At 54.2% G+C, this 25,200-nt stretch overlaps 1 protein-coding gene across 1 annotated transcript in view; it reads left to right on the top strand.

The window, feature by feature from the left end:
- SDK1 (sidekick cell adhesion molecule 1) overlaps window positions 1-25,200 on the top strand; it is an 817,812-nt gene that overhangs the window by 678,702 nt on the left and 113,910 nt on the right. The window contains exons 19-21 of the mRNA XM_060123048.1: window positions 1,815-1,913; window positions 7,908-8,099; window positions 10,914-11,035. Of these exons, the coding sequence (XP_059979031.1) occupies window positions 1,815-1,913; window positions 7,908-8,099; window positions 10,914-11,035 (413 nt within the window). The remainder of the gene's footprint in view (window positions 1-1,814; window positions 1,914-7,907; window positions 8,100-10,913; window positions 11,036-25,200) is intronic.

The following is a 25,200-nucleotide window of genomic DNA, read 5'->3' as shown; positions in this document are numbered from 1 at the left end:
GGAGGTAGGGCTGCTGTCAGCTCTTGGGGGGGGTGTGGCCTTTAAAAGAGGACTTGGTAATTAATAAACTCCTACCCCCAACATCTTCTAAAAAAAAAAAAAATGTGTATGGAAAAGAGGACTTGGGACTCTGGGTGCTGGAGGAATGGCCGCCATCGCTCTGTAGTGACGGCGCGGACGGCGCCATGGTTAGCCCCACGTCCAGCTGGCCTCTTCTCCAAAGCTCTGATGAAATAAGAACTTGGGGCCAGGGTGTGTGGAGTGGGAAGCTCAGTAGAGAGGAAACAATATAAACTTAAGCCTGGACGTTGCCAGCTGGTTCCAGCAGAGCTAGAGGACAGGACTATTTGGGCAGGAATCCAGGGAGCAGAAACACTGAGAATAGAAAAGGAACCAAAAGCTTTCTTTGCTGCTCTATCGATTGAAAAAAGAACAAGTCAGTTCAAAAATCCGTCAGACTGTCTTTCTGGAAACTCACAGTTGGGGGAGGATGAGATGGTCCTGACAGCCGTTCTCCTTTACCACGTTCCACGCTCAGAGAGTGAAATGTGGGCTTCCCCGGTGGCGCGGTGGTCAGGAATCCGCCTGCCAGTGCAGGGGACACGGGTTTGAGCCCTGGCCCGGGAAGATCCCACGTGCCGCGGAGCAACTAAGCCCGTGCGCCACAAGTACCGCGCCCCCGGATGGCCCTGCGGTCCCCCCCAGAGCAAGCAGGAGGCCCCAGCTCTGGGCTTGGTAGCTGTGCATCCTCGGGCAGTTGCTTCGCTGCCCTGGGCCTGGCGTTGAACTTTACGGCCGCAAAGCCGGGGAGGGATCCGAGCAGATTCGTAATGTCCCTCCGGCTCTGAGAATCCGTGATCTTGGATCTGCTGAACTCCTGTTGTGGCCTCTCAGGCCTTTTCTCTCTGGTGTTCTTCAAAGTGACAGCAAGTTCATCTTAGAGATGACTTTATATTCTGATGGTACGATAACTGACAACTAGTAACGATAGCAGCCAACGTCCATCAGCATTTCTGTGGTGTCAGGACACGCTAAGCGCTTCCGTGTTTTATTCCATTCCTTCTCACGATTACCTTGCGGAGTGAGTCATTTTTATTTTCCCCGTTTCACAGATGAGCAAACTAAGGCTTAGAGAGCTTAAGTAATGCACAGCCAGCAAGCAGAGGGGCCAGGCTTGAACCCCGCTGAGCCCAGCGTTAAATCGCAGCTCCGCCACTCTGCCCTCCTGCACTAGGAGGGGCTACGGTCAGGGAAACTCCAGGGAAACGTGCCGTTTTGCTGGAAATTTCTCGCGCCCGCCCTGCCCCTGGGGCCCCTGGGAAGAGTGAGTAAGGGTTGCGGCCTGGAATTCTGGATCAGGTCGGCAGGCGTCGCCCTGCAGCCAGGTGTGGCCGGGACTACCTCCGGGCCAGGTCTCCGGGCTCTGTCCACACACAAGCCAGACACATGACACGGCTGCAAAGGCCTCTGGGGATGCCGGTGCACGCGGTTGCTTTCAGGATCCAGCCACCTGGTTGTTCCAATTAGATCAGATCAGGAGAAAGACAGAGAAGGGATTGTGTCTGCCTCTCCTGCTGCCGGTCTCTGCAGTTCTTGGTGAGGTCGGGATGAGGCCGAGTGAAATAAGTTATGTGACCATAGCCAGGTCACCTCCAACACCTCGGACTCCCTGTCCCTTCTGGGTTTTCTCCGACATTTCCTGTGGGCTCTGGCCCAGCTCCCTGCCCCCTTCCACAGTGAGAACGTTCCACACAAATCTGACCAGAGAGTATTGGGCTGTCTTGCTAACAGACGTCTTTGTGTTTAATTGCTAGAACCCGGAGCTGTGGGACACCTGAGTTTCACGGAGATCCTGGACACGTCTCTCAAGGTCAGCTGGCAGGAGCCCCTGGAGAAAAACGGCATCGTTACAGGTAAGGGTCTCAGTCTTCAGGTAGAGGAGGAACACGTTTGCCCCAACACAGAGCGATGGACCCAGCCCCAAGCAGTGCGGCTGGCAGCGCACGGGTGCCTGTGGCCCCTGCAGGGTGACTAGCCGCAGGGCGGAGGGCAGAGGGCTCGCTCGCCATCCCCCAGGCGGTGCCCTTTCCTGCCTGGGCTGCAGCCTCAGAGTTTGGAGATTGGCCTCCGCGCCTTATCTGAACAAGCCTCTAGCGCCTCCGGTCGGCAGGAATCCGTGTTTCTGGTGCGTCCTCTCGTGGGCCTTTCTCTCCCTTAGTTCTCACGGCAACTCGGTGAGGCGACTGCTGAGATTACGACTGTTTACAGCTGAGGAGCCTGAGGCCGGGCGGGTGGGGTGACCTTTCCTCGGCGGCTGTGCCCTGGGCGCCCGCCGCCGCGTGCGGCCCCGGTGCCCGGCCTGCGAGTGGCCAGGCCACGCCCCCGGGGCCAGTGCCAGGCCGCCGGCCCCCTCGGGACCCTCGGGGGACCTCAGGGTGAGCCGCGTCCGGGGACCCAGGGGCGCGGGGCTGGGCACCGGCCGCCTCTCCTCTCCTGCGCGGGGTCTCTGGGGAACAGCTCACCTTAGTAGGGCTTTTAATGATTTTGTTGTAGAAGAGGTTTCTGAAGAACCTCTCAGGTTAAAGCTGAACTTAAACCCTAGTTTGGGTGAAAGAATCGCAGACTTGATAAAATCCGCATGGGCTTCGGCCTCGGGGGAGGCTGGGGAGGACCGTGTTCCAGCAGGTTCAGGGCTCCCCTCGCACACCCCTTCCCCCCTCCCCACACACGGGCATCGAAACACCCTCACGGGGCTGCGGGCGGCCCCCGGGGGCTGCCTGGCCTGATCTGCCCCGGGCGGCCCTTTCCATTCAGTAGACAGCACTTGAACTGTCCCGCCAGCCACGAAGCGTTCTCACAGCGCAGGCCCCACCGCTCTGGCAGCCCTTCCTGGGGACCTCACGTCCGTCCGCTGGTGACCCCTCGGGAGCCGGAGCTGTGCCCACCCCTCAGCGACTGGCCAGGTGGTCCAGCCGACCACCAATGCCCCTGGGGTCCCTCGTGAGCCCCGTGGCCCAGAAAGCATGCTCACGCCGGCTGTGTGGTCAAGAAAACTGTCCGGGAATGAGCAGTGTGGACCAGGGGCGATCGGCTGTCCCCGGCCTGGCCACAGGGTCAGGGTCCCCTTCCTCCCGCCCTGTGTCCTGGGTGGCAGCACCACCTGTGGGCGCCTCCCGCGTGCAGGCCCCCTTAGCGTTCCGGCTCTTGTTTACTTTCCGAACGACCAGGCAAGGCGCGTCTCCTAACCTCGTCTGAGACCTTGGGCAATAATGTCCCAGGGTCACGCGGCCAGCAGGTGGCCAAGCCAGGACAGGGATGCCGCGTCCTCCCCTCCACGTCATCAACGCCTGGACGCGGGTTCGACCCGCGCTGCTCACCCCAGCCCAGAGCGTCCCTGTCTCGGGTCCTTGCGCTCGGTGACTCGCTGGGTCCCTCGCCACGCCGCAGGCCAGAGAAACACCCGGCAGTTCTGCTTGCCAGGTGGTCAGGTGCACACAACTTAGTAAGTATTTCTATCCTAGCTCCTTGATAGACGTTTGAAAAGAGAAGACACATTAATTGAAAGAAAAGAATATTTGCATTACCTTCTCAAATAACCAGTTAGTTCCTGATGGGACGTGTGCGCCCCCAGGTCCTGCCCAGCTTCTCCAACTTGGAATCAGAGTGGACCTGCCTGCCGAAGCTCCTGTTCCACGTCGGCTTTCACGTTGTTCCTGTGTCCTTATCACAGCCACCACCAAAAACTCAGCTTTGCAAACACAGGGGGCGTCCAAAGGAGTGCGGCGCGCTCTGATCCTGAATGGTGACTCACTCGAGCCGGAGGGCTGCGGGGGCCCCCAGACACGGGCGGGGGGCCAGCACCACTCTCCCTGCAGTGCCCCGGGGGACCGTGTTCCTCCACGAAACTCCTCCTTTCTCTCCCGTCACTCAGGAAACCTCCCAGCGTCAGCCCCGCCCACTGCTTCCCTGCTGGGTGCCCTCTACTCACCTGGACTCGACCAGACCCCCTCACAGAGTGGAGTCCTCGGGTCCAGATGGTACCTGAGAACTGACGCCGCCTCTGACCCTCACTGTTAAATGAAGTAAATTTACGAATCTAGTTCTGCCCTCGAGAAGCTGATGTTTTGAAATACCCACTTTAAATAATGTTAAGTCCAGGAATGGGGAAAAGTCACTATTGAAACTGGACCTCAAAACCCCAATGTGTTGCACGTTCTGAGGTCTCCGTAGTAGAGGACTGCAGTGCTGAGTAGGTAATGAAGAAGCCCTCCTGTGGCCAGGAGCGGAAGGAATTAAACCAGGCGGGTGCAGGGGCGGAGGAGGGAGGTTGCAGACAGCAGGATGTCACTTTAAGGTACACAAAGGGAGGAAAAACAGGCTAGTGGGAAGAGGGAAGGCAAACCCAGAAGCAAATGCTTAGCAGGAGGCCCTACCGCCTGGAAGAAAAAGGCCTTCGAGCTCAGGCCCCGTGGGGACCGTCTGTGGCTGAATTAGAGTGAATTAGAGCCGTACCTACTGCTGATTTCAGAGGGGGCTGAGGTGGGGAGAGGCAGACCGTTCACCTCCGTCAGCTCAGGCTTCAGGGTTCACCTCAGTGTGCTGCGTTTCAGAGATCTGGCCAGGACCCCTCGGTGGACGCACTCCCCGGGGCGGTAGGCAGGCCTCGCCCCCTCACAGACACACCCTCAGCCCCACCCTGCCCTTGGGGAGCACCGAGGTCTCCCCTCCAGTTTCCAGTCTTGAAGGAGCCCCCCCGGGCGTCATCACCCGAGGGGAGCTGACATCCCCAGGCTGAGCGGCGGCACCAGTACTCCCGATGGGTGGTCCTCCGTCACGCCAGCTAATAGAGCTTAACGAACCCAATTTCGTGCTTTATTAAACAAATTCCTGTAGTTACAGGCAGCAGCTATATGTTTATTGTGGAACTCAGCCTTCGCAGCGCCGGCTGTTCAGAGCTGGGTCGCGCTGCCCCTGGGCCGGGAGCGAGTACGCGGTGGCAGCTCTGAGGGTCTGGGCCGGAGCTGCAGGCAGACGCTCCGCTCTCATGTCTCGGGGCCGCGTTGTCCCACCACGTCTGGCCTGTGCCGTCGCCTTTCCCGCCCACCCTGTACGATGGGCTGCGGGGGAAGAGGGCCTCCCCAGAGGGGGGAGCCCGGCGGTGGTCACCTGCCAGGGACCTCTGCCCTCCGTGGGGCTCTCCCTGCCCTGGACGCTCCGCCTGGACACGCAGGGCGGCGCTCCCCAGGTTGACTGGGTTTCCCGTGGGGCACGCCGGCAGCACCCCAGAGGCCTTTTCCAGGCTGGAGGGAGAGAATTTTACCAAGTATAGCAAAAGAAAAACCGTGTTTGTGGGCAGACCTGGCCTCCAAAAGCCCCTTTCAGGAAACGTCCGCGTGGGACCAGCGACCGTCCCTCTGCGCCCGAGGCTGTTAGAGCAGCTGCCGGCAGCATGCCGTTGGTCCCGCGTGCGGGCGGCTCTGTGTGCAGACGGCCCTCAGGAAACTGGGTGCCGGGAGCTCCCCTGTGCTGCCGGAAGGAGAGGCGAGCGGCAGGGCCGCCGGGCTCGCGCACGAATTGCCCACGAGCGCTCCCTGTAAATTCCAGCGTCCTCCTGTCTCCCTGCGTGAGCTCTGGTCTGTGAGGGCCGGGATGCAGGCAGACAGCCTGGGGTTGGATGCACTGCCCTCTCGCAGAGAGTTCGCGCCGGATCCACGCAGAATTAGTTCTGAAGCTCCTCCGGTCGCTAGTCTCAGTTGGGCAGCTGTTTGGAGCAGGTAGGGCGCCAGCTGGAGGCCCGTTCCTGCACCGGAGCCAGAGGGACACTCACGGCCAGGACGGCCCGCTCGGGGCCTTGCCCACCGCACGCCCCCGCGTGGCCCCTCTGTGCGCGGCCTCCAGGCCAGCTCCCTCTCTCTGCTGGTGTTTGTCACACCCTTTCCCGAGCACACGGGCGTCTTCAGTCGTCCGTTTGGTGGTGTTTGTAGCCATGACGGCAGCACGCTGGAGTGTCAGTTTTGATGCCAGGAGATCCTAGTAATTCTCTTCTGCTAAAGGTGTTGTAATTGCCGTGCTTGGGCTCCAGGTTGCCGTGCAGAACAAAAGGCTATATTTTAGGAAATTTTGATGAAGAACAGCTTTTAAACAAATACAATTGTCCGACAGACAAGGTTGTGACATTAACAACATACATAACGGCAAACGTGTATGACGACATAACGACAGCCTTCTCCTCCTGTGCGTTCAGGGAAGACCCCGAGTGTCGTCACTCCATGTAGAGATTTATCAGGCTAACCCGCCAAGGCCGGGGCTGGTTTCCAGGTTTGCCTGTGCACGTCAAGGGCAAGGTCGTGTGGAAGGAGGCTTCGTGGAGCGTGAAGAGCCTGGGCCGCCTCCAGCCAGTCCAGGAACCTCTGGCGGCACAGGCTTCCTCCTTTGTATGTGGGGGTCGCGATGGTCCAGCCTCAGGGCTCTGGCATGAGGCTGAGCGAGTTAATGCAGGTGAAGTGCTCAGAGCATCACAGGAACATCATAAATACTCTGTGGATTTGAAGCCATTAATCCTCACTGCCCTGAAGGTTTCTCTTTTTTTAATTGTACAATCAGTTCCAAAAATCTGAACTGGCCAGAAAGACAGAACGGGTTGATTTTAGGGCACCGTGGTGTTCGTGCCGGCCCACTGAGGATGCGGGAAGCCAGAGGTCAGGATGGTCCCCGGGAGGAGGGAGGTTCTAAGGTCTGGAGTCGGGAGATGGTGAGTGGTTGGCCCCCCGAGAGGCAGCTGGAGCCGTGGGCCTAGTGGGCTTTAGCGGTCCCCGCGGGCCAGGAGCGCAGCTAGGGGCTTCCGACGTGTGGCAGGGCCCCCTGCTTCCTCCACTGCCGGGTGCCCCGTCCGCCCCACCCTAGCACAGGAGCCCCCCAGCACACAGAGGTCGCCAGGCTGTGGGGCAGCAGACGGGCAGCGGCTTCTGACATGAAAATTTTATTGTTTTCACAACACTGAGGTCCCGGGACGCTCTCCTCTAAATTCTTGTTTACCTGTGAGTGAGAGTTTCTCACTCTGTTTGTTGCTTTCATCAGAGGGAGAGGAACGGGAAGACGCCTCCCAGTGCCTCTGTCTCCCCAGTTTATCGTCCGGGAAGACGGAAGAACAGGCGTTTTCAGCGCTCTGCCTTTGGCCCCGGGAGCGCCCTCCATCTCCACCTCCCTCTTTAGGAGACACTCTTAAATGTTCTCTAATCACAGAAGCCCCCTCTAAGGGGGCTGACCCAGGGGCTGGCAGGGTCTTTTTTCTCTGAGCCCCAAACTGCAATGGCTGGATAAATTGTGATCGTTGAGGCCCCGCCGGACGATCCGAGTGCAGAGGAGACCAGATGTCGCTCGGAAAACAGGCCCGAAGGGGAAGGCAGAGCTGGAAGCGACACTCATGCCCTGGGGGAGAGAAACTTTAAGGCAAAAAGTGTTTTCTCAGTCATTTTGTAAAGGGAAAAGTGGCAGTGTTTCCACAAGTTAGTTGCAAGCCAGGAGCAAGCTGCTGATTTGGAGACCGTGTAGTGAAAATATCAGCTTCTACAGATGGAAATGCGGATGAAGCTTGTCTATCATTTGACAAGAGAAGGTTGCCCCGAGCACCGCAGGCTGCCAGCCAGCCCTCAGCCCCCTCTGTCCACGCGCCGGGGACCGAGCTCACCGAGATCCCAGCCCCGTCCTCCTGCCGCCCCTGTAGATCCAGCGGCCGGACGGAGGGGCCCAGCCCGGGGTCTCGTTTCCGGGGGCTGTGGACTCGCAGCGGACTTCAGTGGGCCCGGCTGAGCTCCCTGCTCTTGCTCAGATTCTCCGAGATAAACGGGTGGCCCAGCCTCTGTCCCCGGGACCCCGGGACTCACCCTGTGCCCTCGCTTGTTTTCCAGGCTACCAGATCTCCTGGGAGGTGTACGGGAAGAGCGACTCGCGGATGGAGCGCACTCTCAACAGCTCGACGCACGAGTATAAGATCCAAGGGCTGTCCTCTCTCACCACCTACACCATCGACGTGGCGGCCCTCACCGCCGTGGGCGCTGGCCTGGCCACCTCGTCCACTATCTCTTCCGGGGTGCCCCCAGGTCAGTGTGCTCGGGCCCTGGCGTCCCCGCTGCCGCGTTTCCCTGGGCCGTTTCTCACGCTCGGAGTTGATGGGCATCTTTTGTGCAGAAGTCCCTGGGGGCCTTTAAAAGAGGGGTGTCAGCTCCTGGCTCGGATGGCCGGGGGTCAATGAACGTTACACTTAAGACCAGGAAGCACGAAACTGCATTCACGCAACAAAAGAGTGAAAATGTGGGTTTGAGGGAAGGAGTGAAGAGAAGGTAGGTGGCGGGGAAAGGCACAGGGGGGAGGGGAGCGAGGAAGGGGCGTGAAGGGTGAAGAGTCTGTCCACACACAGCAGGGCCGAGGGGACCCTGCTCGCGGGGCTTTCTGGAAGTCAGCATCTCCTCCTAAACGTTCACCCTCATCCAGCTTTGGAAATTGCACTCAACTTTTTCTCTCCACAGTTTATGTTTAAAATGAAAGTGTTTTTCCAAGGAATTTACAAAATACGTGTGGGTGTGAGAGGATGTCACGGGGCCATCCGTTCAGTCCTGTAATTAAAGCCAGAAGTCTCTTGCTCTTTGAAAAGGTCAGTTGGCCTCGTTTTGGTCTTTGAGAAAAAAGCACAACGGCTTTGCTCATCAGGCCCGGAAAGGCTGAAGCCGGCATTTACCCCCATCGCACCCTCCACGCCCAGTTAGGGTCTTGTAACCTAATTATTTTCTTGGAAGCGTGGCACACCACACGGGACCCGAAGAGAATACAAAACAAATAAAATGTGTACAGTTTTTAAAACTCCCCAGAGGAATAACCGCCTCTCCGCACAGGGACTGTGTTTCGGGAGAAGCCGTGGGGTGGTAGAGGAGGAGGGAGCGTATCCTGTCCTCTGAGCGCTGTGACCCCACGGGGCCCTTTCTACCTTCCTGGCTGTCTGGGGAGCCTGGAGCCCGCAGCGTCCCGAAGCAAGGCTTCCTGTCTACTGACAAGCAGTCACCACTGCCCTCCCTCGCAGGCAGTGATGCTTCTAGCGCTGTGCAGAGCATCAGATGAGGGCCTGCCCCCGATCGGTGCTGGCTCCACTCCCGCATGGCCGACTCCCGGGTCTGGGGTGAGGCTGCAGAGCCTGCAGTGGAACAAGCCCCAGGTGGCACCCACACTGCTGGTCGGGGGCCACACCTGAGGCAATCCGATGTTTTTTTAAAGATATTTTCAAAATACACGTATCCTTTCTTAAGAAAGAAGTCCTTGGCTTCCAGAGAGATGCAGTTATTCTGCGTAAACAGCCAGCTGCCAAGCACACATTTAAAATGTTGTTAGTGCTTAATAACCAGTGACGAGGAGATGACGACGGCACGTGATTTCATCTGTTAGGCACGGCTGACGTACAGCGGCCGGGGTAACGCCGGGGGCACGTCCCTGTGCGTGACCAGGTTGTTCCCTGGACGGCTTGGATACCGTCCAACCGGGGCTGAGAAGTGGGCGAGCTGACCTCACCTCCGCCCCCAGCGTGACCGTGACCAGCTCTGTCCTGGACGCAGAGAAGCGCTGGAGGGGACACGGGCCCGGCTGTGCCGAGTGAACCTGATACGCAGGCTCGGGGGAGGCCGCGGGGCTGCTGTTGCTTCCCTGACGGTTCGGGTCACCTGTAGCCGGGGGTCCACCCTGGGGCAGGCCGAGCAAAATCACGTGATGACGGTCCCTTTGGGGGCTGTGTTCCGTTTGCCGTGCTTAAAGTTTACATCCATCAACGACTGAAGAACCAGCTAAAGAATGCAGAGAGTGGAGAAATTTGCAAAAAAGAGTCACTTGTCCTTCGATTTAAATATTTTCCTCTTCAAATTCATTAGACGTGATGTGGAAAGGACCCTCGAGAGCCTAGCGACGCTGCCTGTGCAAATACTGAACTGATCACCAAAGAGGTCTTATTGTCCCTGTGCGAGACCTGGTCTTAAATACCCCAAACACGGGCGAGTTCAGAAGCTGTTCCTCAGACACGGCGCGGCCTGAGAGCCTTTCTCCTGCTCGCAGTGCATCTTTTTCGCTTTCATTTCATCCTGCTGTCTTTCTCTAGAGTTTTTGCATCGCCCAATAACGTAAGAGCTCTCATTTTGAACTCACAGTATCTCACTTCTGAGTGGGACGGGCTCCTTGGGGGGAGTGGGCAACCCGCCTGTGTTCAGCAAGGAGGCTTAGCCGCAGGCAGCCCGAGACGGGGGAGCCTCGTGCAGAGCCCACCCGCCCCTCGTTTAGCTGCCAGAGCAACCGAGCACCCGCAGAGCGGGAAGAGTTCTGCGCTCTCACCTGAATCCAGTTGTCTTGGAAACCAGAGCCAGGAAGCCTGCGGCTCAGGACCTGCACACCTCCCCACGTCAAGCTGCCTGGAGACGCACGGGGTGCACGCTCCCCCCGCCTCTTTCGAAGGCGTCAAGGTCATTGTCAGAGGGAGGAGGGACGGTGGGTCCTTTGGGTTCTTTGAGGATCCTGGAAGAACCACCTTCGTCCATCCTTTCTTCACTCAACAAGTGTCTGCTGTTGAACAGTCATCTGCTGTTCAGGGAGATGATGAGTGAGACGTGACCCGACCTTCATGGTTTGTCATCTGGGAGCCACATTCACAGGTCTCCAGTGACACGGCACGTGGCCTGGGGCCTGACGGGCCACCCCGTTGGGGGTGGCAGTCATGCTGTGAGCACATTCCTGGAGAGCTGTGCTTCTCACCTTCGTGGTTGTGAAAACAAGCCCTGTTCTGATATAAAGGCGTTGTGGAGCTGTTTACTTGCTGATATGTTGATACCCTTCCTACGCTGTGACGGAATTTAAACCTCCACCTTTCCCCTCTCATTTATCTCCAGAGCTCCCTGGTGCCCCATCCAATCTGGTCATTTCCAACATCAGCCCTCGCTCAGCCACCCTGCAGTTCCGACCCGGCTACGACGGGAAGACGTCCATCTCCAGGTGGATCGTGGAGGGACAGGTATGGTCTCCTTGAAGCCGAGAGTTGCAGTTTCCACAGAGTAACACTGGGGCCTAAAGTTGAGAGACGGTTGACTGATGCCTTTGCAGAGTGATGAATCCGTAGCTGGAGCTGCCTCTGGGTAGTTTGGGAGGTGGTGATGTTTGGAGGAGGTGAACCAGAGACTGGAGGCGGCTGGGGTGCCGGGGTTAGGGTGTGGGAAGATGGGGGAAAGCGGGATGTTAGGCTGGGCTCTTACTGGAGGGTGGGAGAAGTGATCATGGGGTGAGCATTCAAGTTGTGGTTCAGTATATGGTAAGTTCCCCCAGTTTGATGGCATCGTTGGTTGAGATTCTCCTTTTAATTCTGTATCACAATTCGCTACCGAACAGACTAAGAGGATCGTTTGGTACAACTTTTCTCTCGGATGAATGAATGAATGCATATGCATTTGCTCAGCAATGTTTGTAGAGCGTGTTTATTTCCAGGCACTATGCTAGGCACGAGGGGCACAGTGGTAAACAAAAACAGACAAAGTCTGTGCCGTAAAGGAGGAAGGTTCTCTCTCAGGAGAAGGACCCTCAGGTTGCTGGGAGAGGAACATGCGCTTTACCTGTGAGGACGGCAGGGGTGCCGGATGGCTGGAGTGAGGGCGTGTAGGGAAGAGCCGGGGGCAGGTCACGGGGAGCCTGAGGGTCGACCTCAGGGAGAACTTTGCCTCTGACTCAAAGCGCGATAGCAAGATAGCAAGTCCCACAGGGCTCGCGCGTCAGAGGGAGGGTCACAGGGGCCTCGGTGAATCCCAGCCACCCAGAAGCGCCTTGTTCTAAGAGCTGAGAAAACAAACAAAGACCTGCACGACGGGGGTGGTAAAGCTTCCAAACAGTTATTGTCCGTAGTAAAACCCTAGTGATTTTCGTGACTGTGCTTGTGCTCTACTGCAAGACAATTCGCTCTTGGAAACTGGCCATAAATCAGGGCACGGATTCCATCTACATCTTCAAAACTTTCATTGAGCAACTGTTTCCAGAAACCTCTGCAGGATTCTGACAATGGGAACCAGCTATTTGGAACTGATCAATCAATGGGGCTGGAACAATTACTTACGTAGGAAAAAATCACCGTATGCCCCTACCTCCCATCAAACTGAAGAAATAAATCCCCTGGAAATGAAAACCAAAAGAATAAAAGCGAACTTTAAAACGCATCAAAGAAAATCAAGGAGAAAAATTGTGGGATCTCCTGGAAACCAGTGCTGGCGTCTCAGAGTCGGCCAGATGGAGCCGGGCGAGTGCTCGGAGGGACACAGAAGCCGAGAGTCTGTCCTTGGCGTCACTGGACAGCAGTACAGCTGGGCACGGTGAACGCCAAGGACACAAACTCCGAGGGCTTCCGAGTGGGAGTCAGGCCAGGCGGGGCCACAGGAGTGGAGATGCCCACCCCTCCGTGGCGCGACTCAAGATCTGCGTCTTGTGCTTCCAGAGCCGGACCTGGGAGCGTCCACACTCCTTCTGCCCTGGGTTCTGTTCGCCAGGACAGTCGCGGGCTCCAGGCAGCCGCAGGGGGTCTGGGAAGGGTCCTTCCTTCTGTCTGTCCGAGGAGAGGAAGCGATGGGGGAACACATAGCACTTCTCTCCACACTACGTTTGCTTCGTGCTTCTGTCCCACAACTGACCTATTTATATTTTTAATCTAAAACATTTTAAACATACCCAAAAGGAAGCAGCATGATCTAATGAACTCCCACACACACCCATCACCCAGGCTCGTCTCTTCTCTTATCTAGATCCATCTAGTCCTACTTTTTATTGTTGCTGGAGTGTTTGGGGGTTTTGTTTTCAATTAAAAGAAATTTTACTGAAGTATCGTCTATTCATACTATTACATTATTTTCAATTGTACAACATAGCGATTCAATGTTTTTATAGATTGTACTCCATTTAAAGTTATTACAAAATATTGGTTATATTCACTGTGCCATACATTAAATCCTTATATCTTATTTATTTCATGCCTATTAGTTTGCACCTTTTCTTTTTAAATTGAAGTATAGCTGCTGTACAATATTATATGAGTTACAGGTGTACAGTATAGTTATTCACAATCTTTAAAGGTTGTCCTCCATTTACAGTTATTATAAAATAGTGGCTCTATTCCCCGTGTGGTGCAACACATCCTGTAGCTTAGTTTGTGCCTCGTACTCCCCTGCCCCACATGCCCCCCCTTCCCTCTCTCCACTGGTGACCACTGCGTATCTCAGACCACACGTCATTTTATTCCCACGTATTCAGCACTGAATGGGCACAAATTTCACAAGCACAGTGTTGAGCGAGAGAAGCCACACTCGTGATTTGAGTCCACAGGTACAAAGTCCCAGAGAAGAAAACATCATCTTGGGCGTTAGAGCACTGGTCCCCTCTGGGGTCTTGTACGGGAAGGCTCTGGAACGTTAGGAATGTTGTTTCTCGGTCTGGATCTGGGTTGCACACCTGTTCTCATCCTGTGCACTTGTCTTCCTTCGATACCTTTACGTTAAACCATGGATGTATTTTCTCATAACGAGAATGCCATTATCACACGTGACAAAATCACTAAACATTCCTCAATATCATCTAATAATCAGGACACATTCCCATTTCCCCAGATTTTCCGAAAGCGTCTCTTTAGTGTGGCTTTGATGAGAACAGGATCCACACAGAGTTCGCATTATGCATTTGGTTGTCGTGTCTCTTAAATCATTTTTTTAAAAAATTTTAACAGCTTTTTCAAGGTGTAGTTGGCATATAATAAACTTGACATTTCTAGAGTATACAGTCTGTTAAGTTTTGACCCAGACGTGCATGTCTGTATACCTGTAAGGCCCTCGCCACAGTCTAGATAGTGAGCAAGCCCATCGGCCCCACAAGCTAGCTCCCTTGCGCCCTTTGCAATCCTCCCTGGCACCCCCTCAAGCCCACCACTCAGCTGCCTTCTGCCACTAGAGATGTTGCCCTTTTCACCCAGAGCCCCTTCTGTTCCCCTGCCACTGCCTTGTTACAAACCCCAGTCCCCCGTCCCGTGGAATGCCCTCCATCGGAGAAGCATCTCCCATCTGCATCCTTGTAGTGTCACTTCACGTGTCCCCCTGCCCCCGTGTTTCCTGTAAACAGGAAGTTCATTCTAAAACCTCCATTGGATCGCTCCCACGTTGTCGTGGTCACTGTGGTGGAGAGTGATTCCTGGGCGGGGCTGGGGGCTTCATACGGCGGCACATCAGGACACATGGGGTCTCGGGACCCCCCTCTAGGGAACGTAGGGACACCGCACGATCGGCAGCCTGGTCCCTGCCTTGTCCTCCCGTCGGCTTCGTATCCAGTGGTCTCACCCATCGGTGACCTTTGCCTGGATTCAGTGTTATCTACAGATACTCAAAAGGGCAACTTTCTATCAGTCTTTCCGCATTTAGTAGCCGGAGCTCCGAGAAGCAGCGCTACCCTCCTCCCTCAGGTCAGGTCGTTACCCTGAACACAGGAAGGCAGGGCGTTGCAGAGTGGGGAACCGGCTCCCAGTCACTCCCAACGTGAACAGGTTTTTCTTTCTTCCTTTTCTGCCCTGCTCTCTCTTTTCCTGAGTGTCAGTAGGACAGGACGGGTTTTCTTGTGTATTCAGTCTGTTTCAGTCACCTACAGTCATCGTTCTTTTTGAACCTAACACGGACCCATCTTGGCCCGTGGGCAGCCCTTCATGGTCCAGGTGTTTTGACCTCACGATGACTGATCTTGGATGATTTCCTTGTTCCCTGATGCAGGGGGATTTCCCGGGAGCATCTTGCGCCCTCGAGCGCCGAGCTGAAGCTCAAACTGAGCCGCCGCTGCCTGGTTTCGTTTAGCGTCAAATCGTATTTAAAGGCCGTAATCCGGGCACTAAGGGGAGGGGAGGGCGCTCATTGCTGCTGACTGCTCATTGTTTCTAGAATTTTCCAGCGGATAGAGAGAGGAAACGCATATGTTTGGAAACATCGTGAGTTCGTACTGCTATTTCCAATTCAAATTTAAGATTACTTAACTTTGAATTCACGTTTTCAGTAACTTTTATACTGAAAGTGTGCTTTCTAGAAATATGAACAAAATTACTTATTTTCTTTATCCTGTTATTCTATAAAGAGTTTCAAAATTGCAATGTCCCTGATATTGCCAAGGAGCCTGCTGAATGCCACTTATTTGTCCTTAGACCGTATTACACTGTGAATGTACAGTCAAAATACTGAGTCTAAATTCTTCTCTGTGTGTTTCTATCACCAACCTAATACAGATTAGCTTCATTCATTTCAGTGTCTTTGTTTTGTTCTTTTGCTTCAATTTTTAGAGATTGCTTTCTTTAAATATCATTTGTACTTTTTTTTTTTTTTTTTTTTTTTTTTTTTTTGCGGTACGCGGGCCTCTCACTGTTGTGGCCTCTCCCGCTGCGGAGCACAGGCTCCGGACGCGCAGGCTCAGCGGCCATGGCTCACGGGCCCAGCCGCTCCGCGGCATGTGGGATCCTCCCGGATCGGGGCACGAAGCCGTGTCCCCTGCATTGGCAGGCGGACCCTCAGCCACTGCACCACCAGGGAAGCCCTTAAAATTTAATTTACTTTTGAGCACGTAACTCATTTGCATGATCTCAAAGTCAGAACTACTAGTTGTGTTCAGGGAAGTTTGTGTTCGTCGTTCTCCCTTTACGCTGTTGCCTCTCTCCCCAGAAGCCCCACAGTAGGTTTCTGGCTGGTCCTCTTCTGTCTTTTGCAGCGTTAGCAATACACATACCCGTGTCCCCCTTCCGTATGCAGAAGGTGCTTTGCTTTCTTCAGTTGAGGACACGTGAACATCACGTGCCTGGCGTGTGGTCTTCCCTTGTGTGGACGTGCAAGTTTGTGTGTTCAGCTGGTCCTCTGGACACCTGGGGTGTGCGTTGCTCTCCTGCTGCCGCCACAACGAACAGCCAAAGCCCAGTGGCTGGAACAACACAAGTGTGTTATCTCACAGCTTTGGGCTCCGTGGGCTGAAGTCCAGGTGTGGGCAGGCTGCGTTCCTGTCCGGAGGCTCTGGAAGGCCACCGTCTCCTGCTCATTCAGGCTGTTGCCGGTGGTCCTAGGACCAAGCTGGCTGTCACCATCCCCAGCTTGTATGGCCACCACGTCCCTCCCTCCACCTTCAGAGCCAGGCATGGCGGGTAGGTCCTTCCCAGGCTTCAACTGTCTCCTTCTGTCTCATCCCTCTGACCCACTCTGCTGCCCCACTCTCGTACTTTCCAGGACCCACCCCTGTAATCCAGGATAATCTCCCTATTTCAAGGCTCTTGACCTTAATCACGTCTGCAGAATCCCTTCTGTGTGGAGCAACTACCCACAGGTCCCAGGGATTAAGGTGTGGACACCTGGGGGGTGGCTGGGAGGATGCCTGCAGGGGGCATTATTCTGCCTAAAGGTGCTTTCAGCCTTTGCGTACGCAGTTTGTACTTCTGCCACTGAATCTTCGGGATAGATCCTAGGAACGGGATTTCAAGATCAAGCAATGGATGTATATGTAAATTTCCTAGACATTACCAAATCCCTCTGCTATAGGTTGTACATTTTGCATTTCCATCAGCAATATATATAATTTGTTGCCATGCCAGAAAAAATTGAAGTCTAATTTATCAATCTTTTCTTGCAAGGTTTTGCACTTCAAGTCTTAGATAGAAAGATTTTCCTCCTTCTCAGGTTAAAAAGGAATTCACCCAATTTTTTTACTACCAGTTCTGTGGTTTCATGTTTGCATTTAGGTCTCCATCCATTTGGAATTTGTTCTTTCGTATGGAGTGAGGTATGAGTCCATCTTTTATCACTTTGCAAATAGCTGTGCAATTGTCCCCAGAACATCTATTAAAAAGTCCGTTTTTTCCTCCTGATTTGTAGTATTAAATTCCCATATGCACTTGGGTCTGTTTCTGAACTGTTTATTCTGTTCTATTAGTCAGGCTGTTCGTGCTCTAACTCTACACTGTTTAATTAGAGAGGCTTTAAAATTTGTTTTAATGTCTGGTAAGGTCTTCCCAATCCCCACCAACATATACGCATGCACACGCGCACGCACACACACAGGCACACATGCGCACACACGCACGCGTGCACACACACGCATGCGTGCACGCATGCACGCGCACACTCACACACTCACACACGCATGCGTGCACACTGCTTTACTCTCCTTGCTGTTGTCTTATGATATCATCTTTCTATCCAGGAACATGATACATCTTTCCATTTGTTTAAACCTACTTCTGTCAGCTCTTTTCTTCCTGGCAAAAGCATTGGGCTATCTATTCCTACCTTCACCCTGCTCCCAAAAAGGCAGGCAAACTGAGGGGCCATCAGCGTGCCTCAAAAACTGTGATTGGAGAAGTATGGACTGTGCACCAGCGGCCCCGGCCCCCCTTTTTCTTGCCCTCCTTTCCTAGCTCTGTGGTCCTGGACATAATTTAACTTCTGCGCAAGCCCCAGCGTCCTCGTCTGTAAAACAGGGTCAGTAGTGCTGTTGCGAGATGGTCAGGAGGATTAATCAATGTATGTACATTTTGTTACATTTTCTGACTCTGTTGCTGGCATATAAGATCACAGTTGATTTTTGAATTTTGTTTTTTAATTTAATGAACTCTCCTGTGTTCTAAGTGCTTTGACAAACATTAACTCATTTAAACCTCGTCCTGACCGAGAGGAGGCTGCTGTGACCCACTCCTGCAGACAAGACCCGAGGGACTCAGTTACGTCCCCGGACCACACGGCCCAGCCTGGGAGGGGATCCGGCTTGAGCGGCCTGGCCCCGGGCCCACACCTGAGGCTGCAGCTGTGCCACCGCCCAGCCTGGTGTGAGGGCCTCAGGGCCAGAAGCGGAGAATGTCTTGTTAGTCTGTTAATTCTTCTGTAGTTTTCTGTAAAGAAGTCACGTCACCTGCTGCTAGTGACAGTTTTATTTCTTCCTTTGAAACCTTTCTTTCTCTTTTCTGTTTCTTGTTATTTATTGTTCTTAATGGGAGGGCTAGATCGTCCGGGATCATAGTGAACTGGAGCAGCGTTAGGACAACCTTTGTTTTATTACTGACTTTAAAGAAATTCTTTCAAGATCTTATTATCAAGTGTGACATTTGCAAGACTTACGGGAGGTTTTGTGTGGGATTCTTGAGGCTTTGTTTTTGCAGGTAGTTTGTATTGGGTTCAGACGATGCTTTTCTAATCCTGGGTTGCTAGGAGGGGTGTTTTTTTGCGTTTTTTTAGGATTAAAAAAATCATGAAGAAGTTTAATTTTGTCAAACTGTTTTCTGCATCTACTGAGTTGTTCATGTTTTTTCTTCTTTCATCTGTTGCTGAGATGATTTATGTTGGTATTCTAATGTTCGCCCGTCCCAGTGTTCCTGAGATAAACACAACGCGATGTTCATTTGGTTTGCTTTAGTTTGGGTTTAAGATTTTTGTATTCATGTTCGTAGGTGAACTTGGCTTTTCTGGTTGTTGGTTTGGCTTTCAAGACCAAGAGTTCGCTTTCTCACCAGTTTTCATAAATTCGGTTGTGATTGCTCTGAGGGGAGCTGAGAGGGAGGGGTGCTGACGCCCTGGCCTTGCTGGTACAGACAGGAGCCTCGTGACCGTCTTCCTAAGGTAGCCGGCGTTCTTCATCCCAGCCGCGGGTCAGTGCAGATTCCAGGACACACCAGCGCTCAGACCCCACCTCAGATCAGTTCGTCAGCATTTCCGGCCGTGGGGTCCATCCTGTTTGTATGGAACTTCCCAGGTGACACGGGGGGTTGAAAAGGTACCACGTTTGCTGCTCTGGTCCTGCCTCGGGGGCCCCGTGCATGGGGCCTGGAGTAGGACGTGTCAGTGATCCGGCCTCTGCCCACGTCTCTTTCCAGAGGTTCCGAGGCTCCGTTCCCCAGGGAGGATGATCTGGGCAGGCTCCGTGCCTTTCCCCAGAGGTGGCCGTGCCCCTCCAGGCCTGCACCTGGTGTCTCAGAGTGGCCAGGGCAGTGCAGGTCCATGGCACGGGGCCCGTGGGTGATGACACAGACCCCCCCGTCTGTGCAGCTCCTGGGCTGCCGTGCTCACAGCTAGCTCACCGCCAGCCTGTAGCCGTTTCTTAAAAGTTTGAGACTGCCCTGAAGTTCATTTTTACCTTTCACCTTGAAAGTATTTCAAAACCACAGAAAAGTTGCAAGAATACTACAAAGAATGACCCTTCACCCAGACACCCTATCCAAGTTTTGTCACTTGTCCCCAGATGTCCTCGGTAGCAAAAGGATCCAGTCCAGGACCACACGTTGCACCTGGCCGTCCTGTCTCTCCATCCCCCTCACCTGGATTAGTTCCTCGGCCATTCCTGTAATTTCATGACCTCGACAATTTCAGAGATCACAGGCCATTCATTTCCTAGGATATCCCTCAATGCGGATGTGTCTATTTCTTCACGATTAGACCCAGATTATGCATTTTTGGTCAGAATGTCACAGAAGCGATGCTGAGTTCTTCACACTGTGTCTTGTTGGGTTTAACATGATATCGAAATGCCCCATCTTTGGTGGAGCTAATTTTGCTCACTCGATTGAAATGAAGTCCACCGGGTTTTGTCCACTGTAAAGCTACTCTTCTCCCTTTCACGATGAATGAGTGTTTTGTGGGGAGATACTTCAAGATTATGTGAAAATCTCATTCTCCTTTCCACTCACATCCCTAGTGTGTCACTCTCCGATTATGTTTTACCAGAATTAATTAGTATAATGCGGCACGCACTTGTGACCTTTCTGATTCAATCATTTCTTCTACATTTATTGACTGGACTGTTACAGTTAAAAAACAAAAGAGCTTTCTCTTCTCCCTTATTTATTCATTTATTTGTTTATATCAGTGTGGACTCACTGATTCCTATTTTATGTAACAGGTGGTAATCCAGTGCTGTCATTGTTTATGGTGACGCTCAAACTTTCCTGCATTTGGCCCAGCACCTGTGCTCTTTTCACGTGTCCCCGCTGCTGGGAGCACCTCCTTACTTTCCTGCATTTGGCCCAGCACCTGTGCTCTTTTCACGTGTCCCCGCTGCTGGGAGCACCTCCTTACTTTCCTGCATTTGGCCCAGCACCTGTGCTCTTTTCACGTGTCCCCGCTGCTGGGAGCACCTCCTTACTTTCCTGCATTTGGCCCAGCACCTGTGCTCTTTTCACGTGTCCCCGCTGCTGGGAGCACCTCCTTACTTTCCTGCATTTGGCCCAGCACCTGTGCTCTTTTCACGTGTCCCCGCTGCTGGGAGCACCTCCTTACTTTCCTGCATTTGGCCCAGCACCTGTGCTCTTTTCACGTGTCCCCGCTGCTGGGAGCACCTCCTTACTTTCCTGCATTTGGCCCAGCACCTGTGCTCTTTTCACGTGTCCCCGCTGCTGGGAGCACCTCCTTACTTTCCTGCATTTGGCCCAGCACCTGTGCTCTTTTCACGTGTCCCCGCTGCTGGGAGCACCTCCTTACTTTCCTGCATTTGGCCCAGCACCTGTGCTCTTTTCACGTGTCCCCGCTGCTGGGAGCACCTCCTTACTTTCTGGCACAAGATGCTCCTGGATTATCTTCTTCTTTCACCTCCCTTCCCAGCCATTCTCCAAGGAAACTTGGATCCTTTCAGTGGAGAGCGGTATTTAGAAAGCAAGATCTGGGCACGAGACGTGCTCCTTGCTCCTAGGGTGTCGTAGCTCCCAGGCCCTCTCAGCGCACAGAGCTAGGAGACACACGTGCCCACGTGCATGCAGGTCTACATCCAGGTCTGTCTCTATATCTGTCTGCACACACTGAGAAGCAGTAGTTGACAGCAGCACCTCCAAATACAATTCAGTAGCATCCATTTACTCAGGCTACCCCCCCCTTCCACATTTATACTAGCCCTGCTTTGCTCCCAGTATCCTCATTCTGTTTACTTACTTGCTGAGCCCCCCATGTGCGGCCAGTCCTTTGAGCCGGGTGGACACTTCTCTGCACAGGTCCGGATAAGCTCCTTTGCCTTGACCTTCTGGAAGGAAGGATGAAGGCTGCCCTAAGACTTTTAACTTGCAAACTTAAGTTGTCAAAATCTAAAGTTAACCATTATCTCTGTCTTCCTCCCAGTGGTACAGGATTCTAAACTTCCTTCATTCCAAGTCATACTTGTGGCTGTGTCCAGTGTTCACTTCTTCCTTGTTTCCTACATCCGCGAAGGCTCCGATGACAATTACCATCTTTTCTTATAGTCAGTGCTTGCTTAGCTTTCACGGCGAGTTTAGCTGCAGCTTCACTTCCCACGCTGTTGGCCTCCAGGCACGGACCTTGCTTCCCCTTGCGCCCAGCCGTGCATCTGTTATGCGTCTGTTACACTCTGCCCAGCTCTGCTCTGGCTTTGGGGCCGGAGGCTTTTCGGGTTAGCTAGTCTGCCATATCTCCAGAACTGGAAGTCCCTTTGAAATAGTCTTTCTAAAATATGTTAACGTTAGCTCGGCACGTCTAAAAATTCTGGTAGTGGTGCAGACAGTTGGAACTTCAAAACCGAAAAGGTAATTTTTTCTCCTGAAACTCGTTATTTGAACCATTTGTGTTTCAATATTCCTAGAGAGTAAATGTTCATCTATAAAAAGCAGCTTAGTGCCAAACCCCAGGGGTGAGGGTTACAGACGTTTCCTGGCCAAGAGGAGACTAGAGGATGTGTCGAGCATTTCGTCACTCGGTGGGTAGGGGCCCAAGCCGATCCCACCCCAGAGCTGACACGCACGCGGCCCCTGTAACGACTCCTCCTGCCACGTGGACGAGGTGCCCCTTTCCTCCATCCTCTGCCCTGACTCCACCAGCAGGCTGCTACCTGGTTTACGTTGTACTAATCCATTCGCTCGGGCAAGTTCGTTGGAACTGGTTTTCAATCATATACTAAGTTATCCCAAGAAAATATCACAGTGATGTGGCAAAGGTTAGCGTGAACATCCATCCTGGGGCAAGCGAATCCTGCTTTTATCTGTGAACGGTTCCTACAAACCTCGAAGGCATATTACAGCAGGGTGTCCATTCAAAAATCAATGAATGGGGGGCTTCCCTGGGGACGCAGTGGTTGAGAGTCCGCCCGCCGATGCAGGGGACACGGGTTCGTGCCCCGGTCCGGGGGGATCCCACATGCCGTGGAGCGGCTAAGGCCCGTGAGCCATGGCCGCTGAGCCTGCGCATCTGGAGCCTGTGCTCCGCAACGGGAGAGGCCACAATAGTGAGAGGCCCGCGTACCGCAAAAAAAAAAAAAAAACAAAAAACAAAAAACAGATCAATGAATGGGCGTCTCTTTAAAGGCCTTGAAAGGCACCTCATTGCTAGGCCAGTGTTCAGTCATCTGCAGACTCAAGGCAGAGCGTACTTCGACCCGCCCCCATCATCTCCTAAAACACACATGGCCCCGTCCAGGTAGAGAACAGACCTGCAGCCTCTGAGAGATCTTTCCTTGTGCCACCCTCCTGGCCTCATCACATTCCATGCATCGTCCTCTGACTCACCCCCAGGAGGGGCCACAGACAAGGTCCCTGAGGACATGTGGCACGAAGAACGACACTGTCAGTGACACAGACAGTGCAGGCTTTGGGGCCAGAGAGCCCGGGCCTTGAACCCCAGCTCTGCCCCTCCCATTCGGGTCCTTTAGCTGTAGAACAGGAATGACGGCACCTGTCTTGCAGGCTGCTGGAGGACTAGAACATTTGTTTATGTTTATGTATCTAGGATGTGCGTGGCTCTGCGTTCTATAGGCACGAGGTACTTTACAAGGAAAATCTCCTCTGAGAAGCCCGTCAGCCCCTCAGGGCAGTGGGAGGCCATGTCCCTGTCATGTTGTCCCCCAGGAAGCCTCAGTGCACCACCGCTACTTCTCTGAGGGTGTCTTGGCACACTGCTGGTCCAGGCAGGCTCCAACTTTCCTGGACTCAACATGATGGGACCCTAGAGACCGTGATTGGCACAGGTGATGTCTTCTGGAATATTCCACACCCAATTCCCTTCAAATGGATGCAGGCCACACCCAGGCAGGCGCTCTGTGCTGCAGTGCAGCCCCAGCGTTCGCTCACCCAGTGTCTCACCCAAGAAGCGGTTGTCGCCTCCTGCCCTGTGCCTGGCCGCAGGCTGGGATCCTCGGAGGAGTGAGGCTCGGGGACACGCAGGCCGGCAAGAAGTCGGCCGCTTAGCGATTAATCACGTAGAAAGTGGGCAGGTGATTATAGAGGTTCGCTCAGGGTGCTGGTGGACGCCGAGGAGGGAGGGACGGAGTCCTTCGGGTGGCCGTAGAGGCCCACGAAGGGGGTGACATCTGAGCCCCGTCCCCAGGGACCCCGACAGTTAGCCAGGGCAGAGGACAGCTGAGCAGCCCCCGGGAGCAAGGACTGGGCTCCTGCCAAAACGTTCTGTGGCAGGACGGCGCTTGCTTTCCTCCCCTCTGATCCACGTCTTTGCAGAAAAGTTTCCTTTGAATTCTGACCGTTTGTCGAAGTGCGCTGAGCAGGCTGTGTTCCTGGAGCTGTCATCAGTGAATTATGGAACCAAAGATCCTCATCACTGGAGGAGCCCCTTGAAAGGCCCTGTAATTAGCTGATGCTCAGACGTGGGTTAAAATCTTAAATACCAGGGCTTCCCTGGTGGCGCAGCGGTTGAGAGTCCGCCTGCCGCTGCAGGGGACGCGGGTTCGTGCCCCGGTCCGGGAGGATCCCACATGCCGCGGAGCGGCTGGGCCCGTGAGCCATGGCCGCTGAGCCTGCGCGTCCGGAGCCTGTGCTCCGCAACGGGAGAGGCCACTGCAGTGAGAGGCCCGCGTACCGCAAAAAAAAAAAAAAAAATTAAATAGCAGCTTTTATGGGTATTTCTGGTTCCGTAATGCTTTGCTTAATTAGTAACCTTTGACTGCAGAGTGAACAGAACATCTCCTCCCACACTTTCACGGCGTGCAGTAAAAGGGGCGATTGCAAATGTGACGTCTTTTCCTTTGATCCTGCTTGCCGGCCCGGTGCGTCTGGGAGCCCCGCCGTTCGCAGCTGTTGGCTGTGTCTAGTAGCCAAGATAACACCCGGGCTTCTCCAAAGGCTGCTCTGAGCAAGGTTTTCTGTAATGAAGATGCTGGTGGTAGCACTTGGGTGCAGATAAAACTGGCTCCATCCGAAAATGTAAAGAAAAAGCCCATTTAGTGCTTACTTGTGCATAATAGTAGCCATTTTCTTAACAGCCACTGTTTCAGGGAGTGTTATGGGCTAATAAAACGCAGCGTGGGCTGCGGAGTGCTGGTCTCTAGATAACTACAGAGCAGCGGAGGTGGCGGGCCAGTGCCCAGGAGCCGCGGGCGAGGCGCTCACAGATGCCCGAGGTGGCCCAGCAGTGTCTGCGGCGGTGGCATTTGGAGACACACCTTGCGCGGAGAACTTGGGGTGCGGGGTGGAGTGACGCTCTGTCTCCCAAGTACACGTCCCCCCAAGGGACCGGATCAGGGGCTGAAGAGTGGAAGGCCGGGCTTTGTTTCCTTTTCCTTTTGCTGACGTGCTCCCCCGAGAGAGAGTTTTGGGGTGTATGGGGCCCCGTGTTTCCCCATCATACCTGGTCCAGGCCTCTCCCAGTAAATCTCTCCTGGCGTTGAGTTCTCGGGAAAAACACTTCGTTTTGTCACAGTTGAGGCCCAGGCTGCTGGGCTTGCAGCCAGCACGCTGCCTGGGAGTTCCAGGTTGGGAGCCTTCCTGCCCGTCCAAGGCCTCATCTGTCCCCTCCACGCCTGCACCCACTCCGCACGTGCCGAGGGCCGGTGGGTTCCAGTCCCGAACTGACCTCTGGGTGCCCCATCTCCAGCGCGGAGGGAAGAGGGACTCACGGAAGAAACAGGGCACCGGGACCTCACGGCAAGTGAGGGAGAAGCAGACAGCCGTGGGCCTCCGGGAGGCTCCGTTCACGACCCTCCTTTAGAGCGAGGACGGGGAGGTGTGCCCACGTCGGGGGAGCAGCTCTCTGAAACGTTGCTCTCAACGGTCTGCTTTGCTGCGTATGATTCCCAGTGATTTCTCCTCTTTAACAGTCCATCAAAGCGTTAAATAGCAAGTTGGGAAACACAGAGGCTTAGGAAGACCGGAGGTTCCCTGGAACAAGACACTCAGATGCCCGGCTCTGCCCGGGGCCGTCCAGCGTTCCGTCC

The sequence above is a fragment of the Lagenorhynchus albirostris genome, chromosome 15 (genome assembly GCF_949774975.1).
Source record: "Lagenorhynchus albirostris chromosome 15, mLagAlb1.1, whole genome shotgun sequence".
Lineage (NCBI taxonomy): Eukaryota > Metazoa > Chordata > Mammalia > Artiodactyla > Delphinidae > Lagenorhynchus > Lagenorhynchus albirostris.
This window is presented reverse-complemented; position numbering and strand designations above follow the sequence as displayed.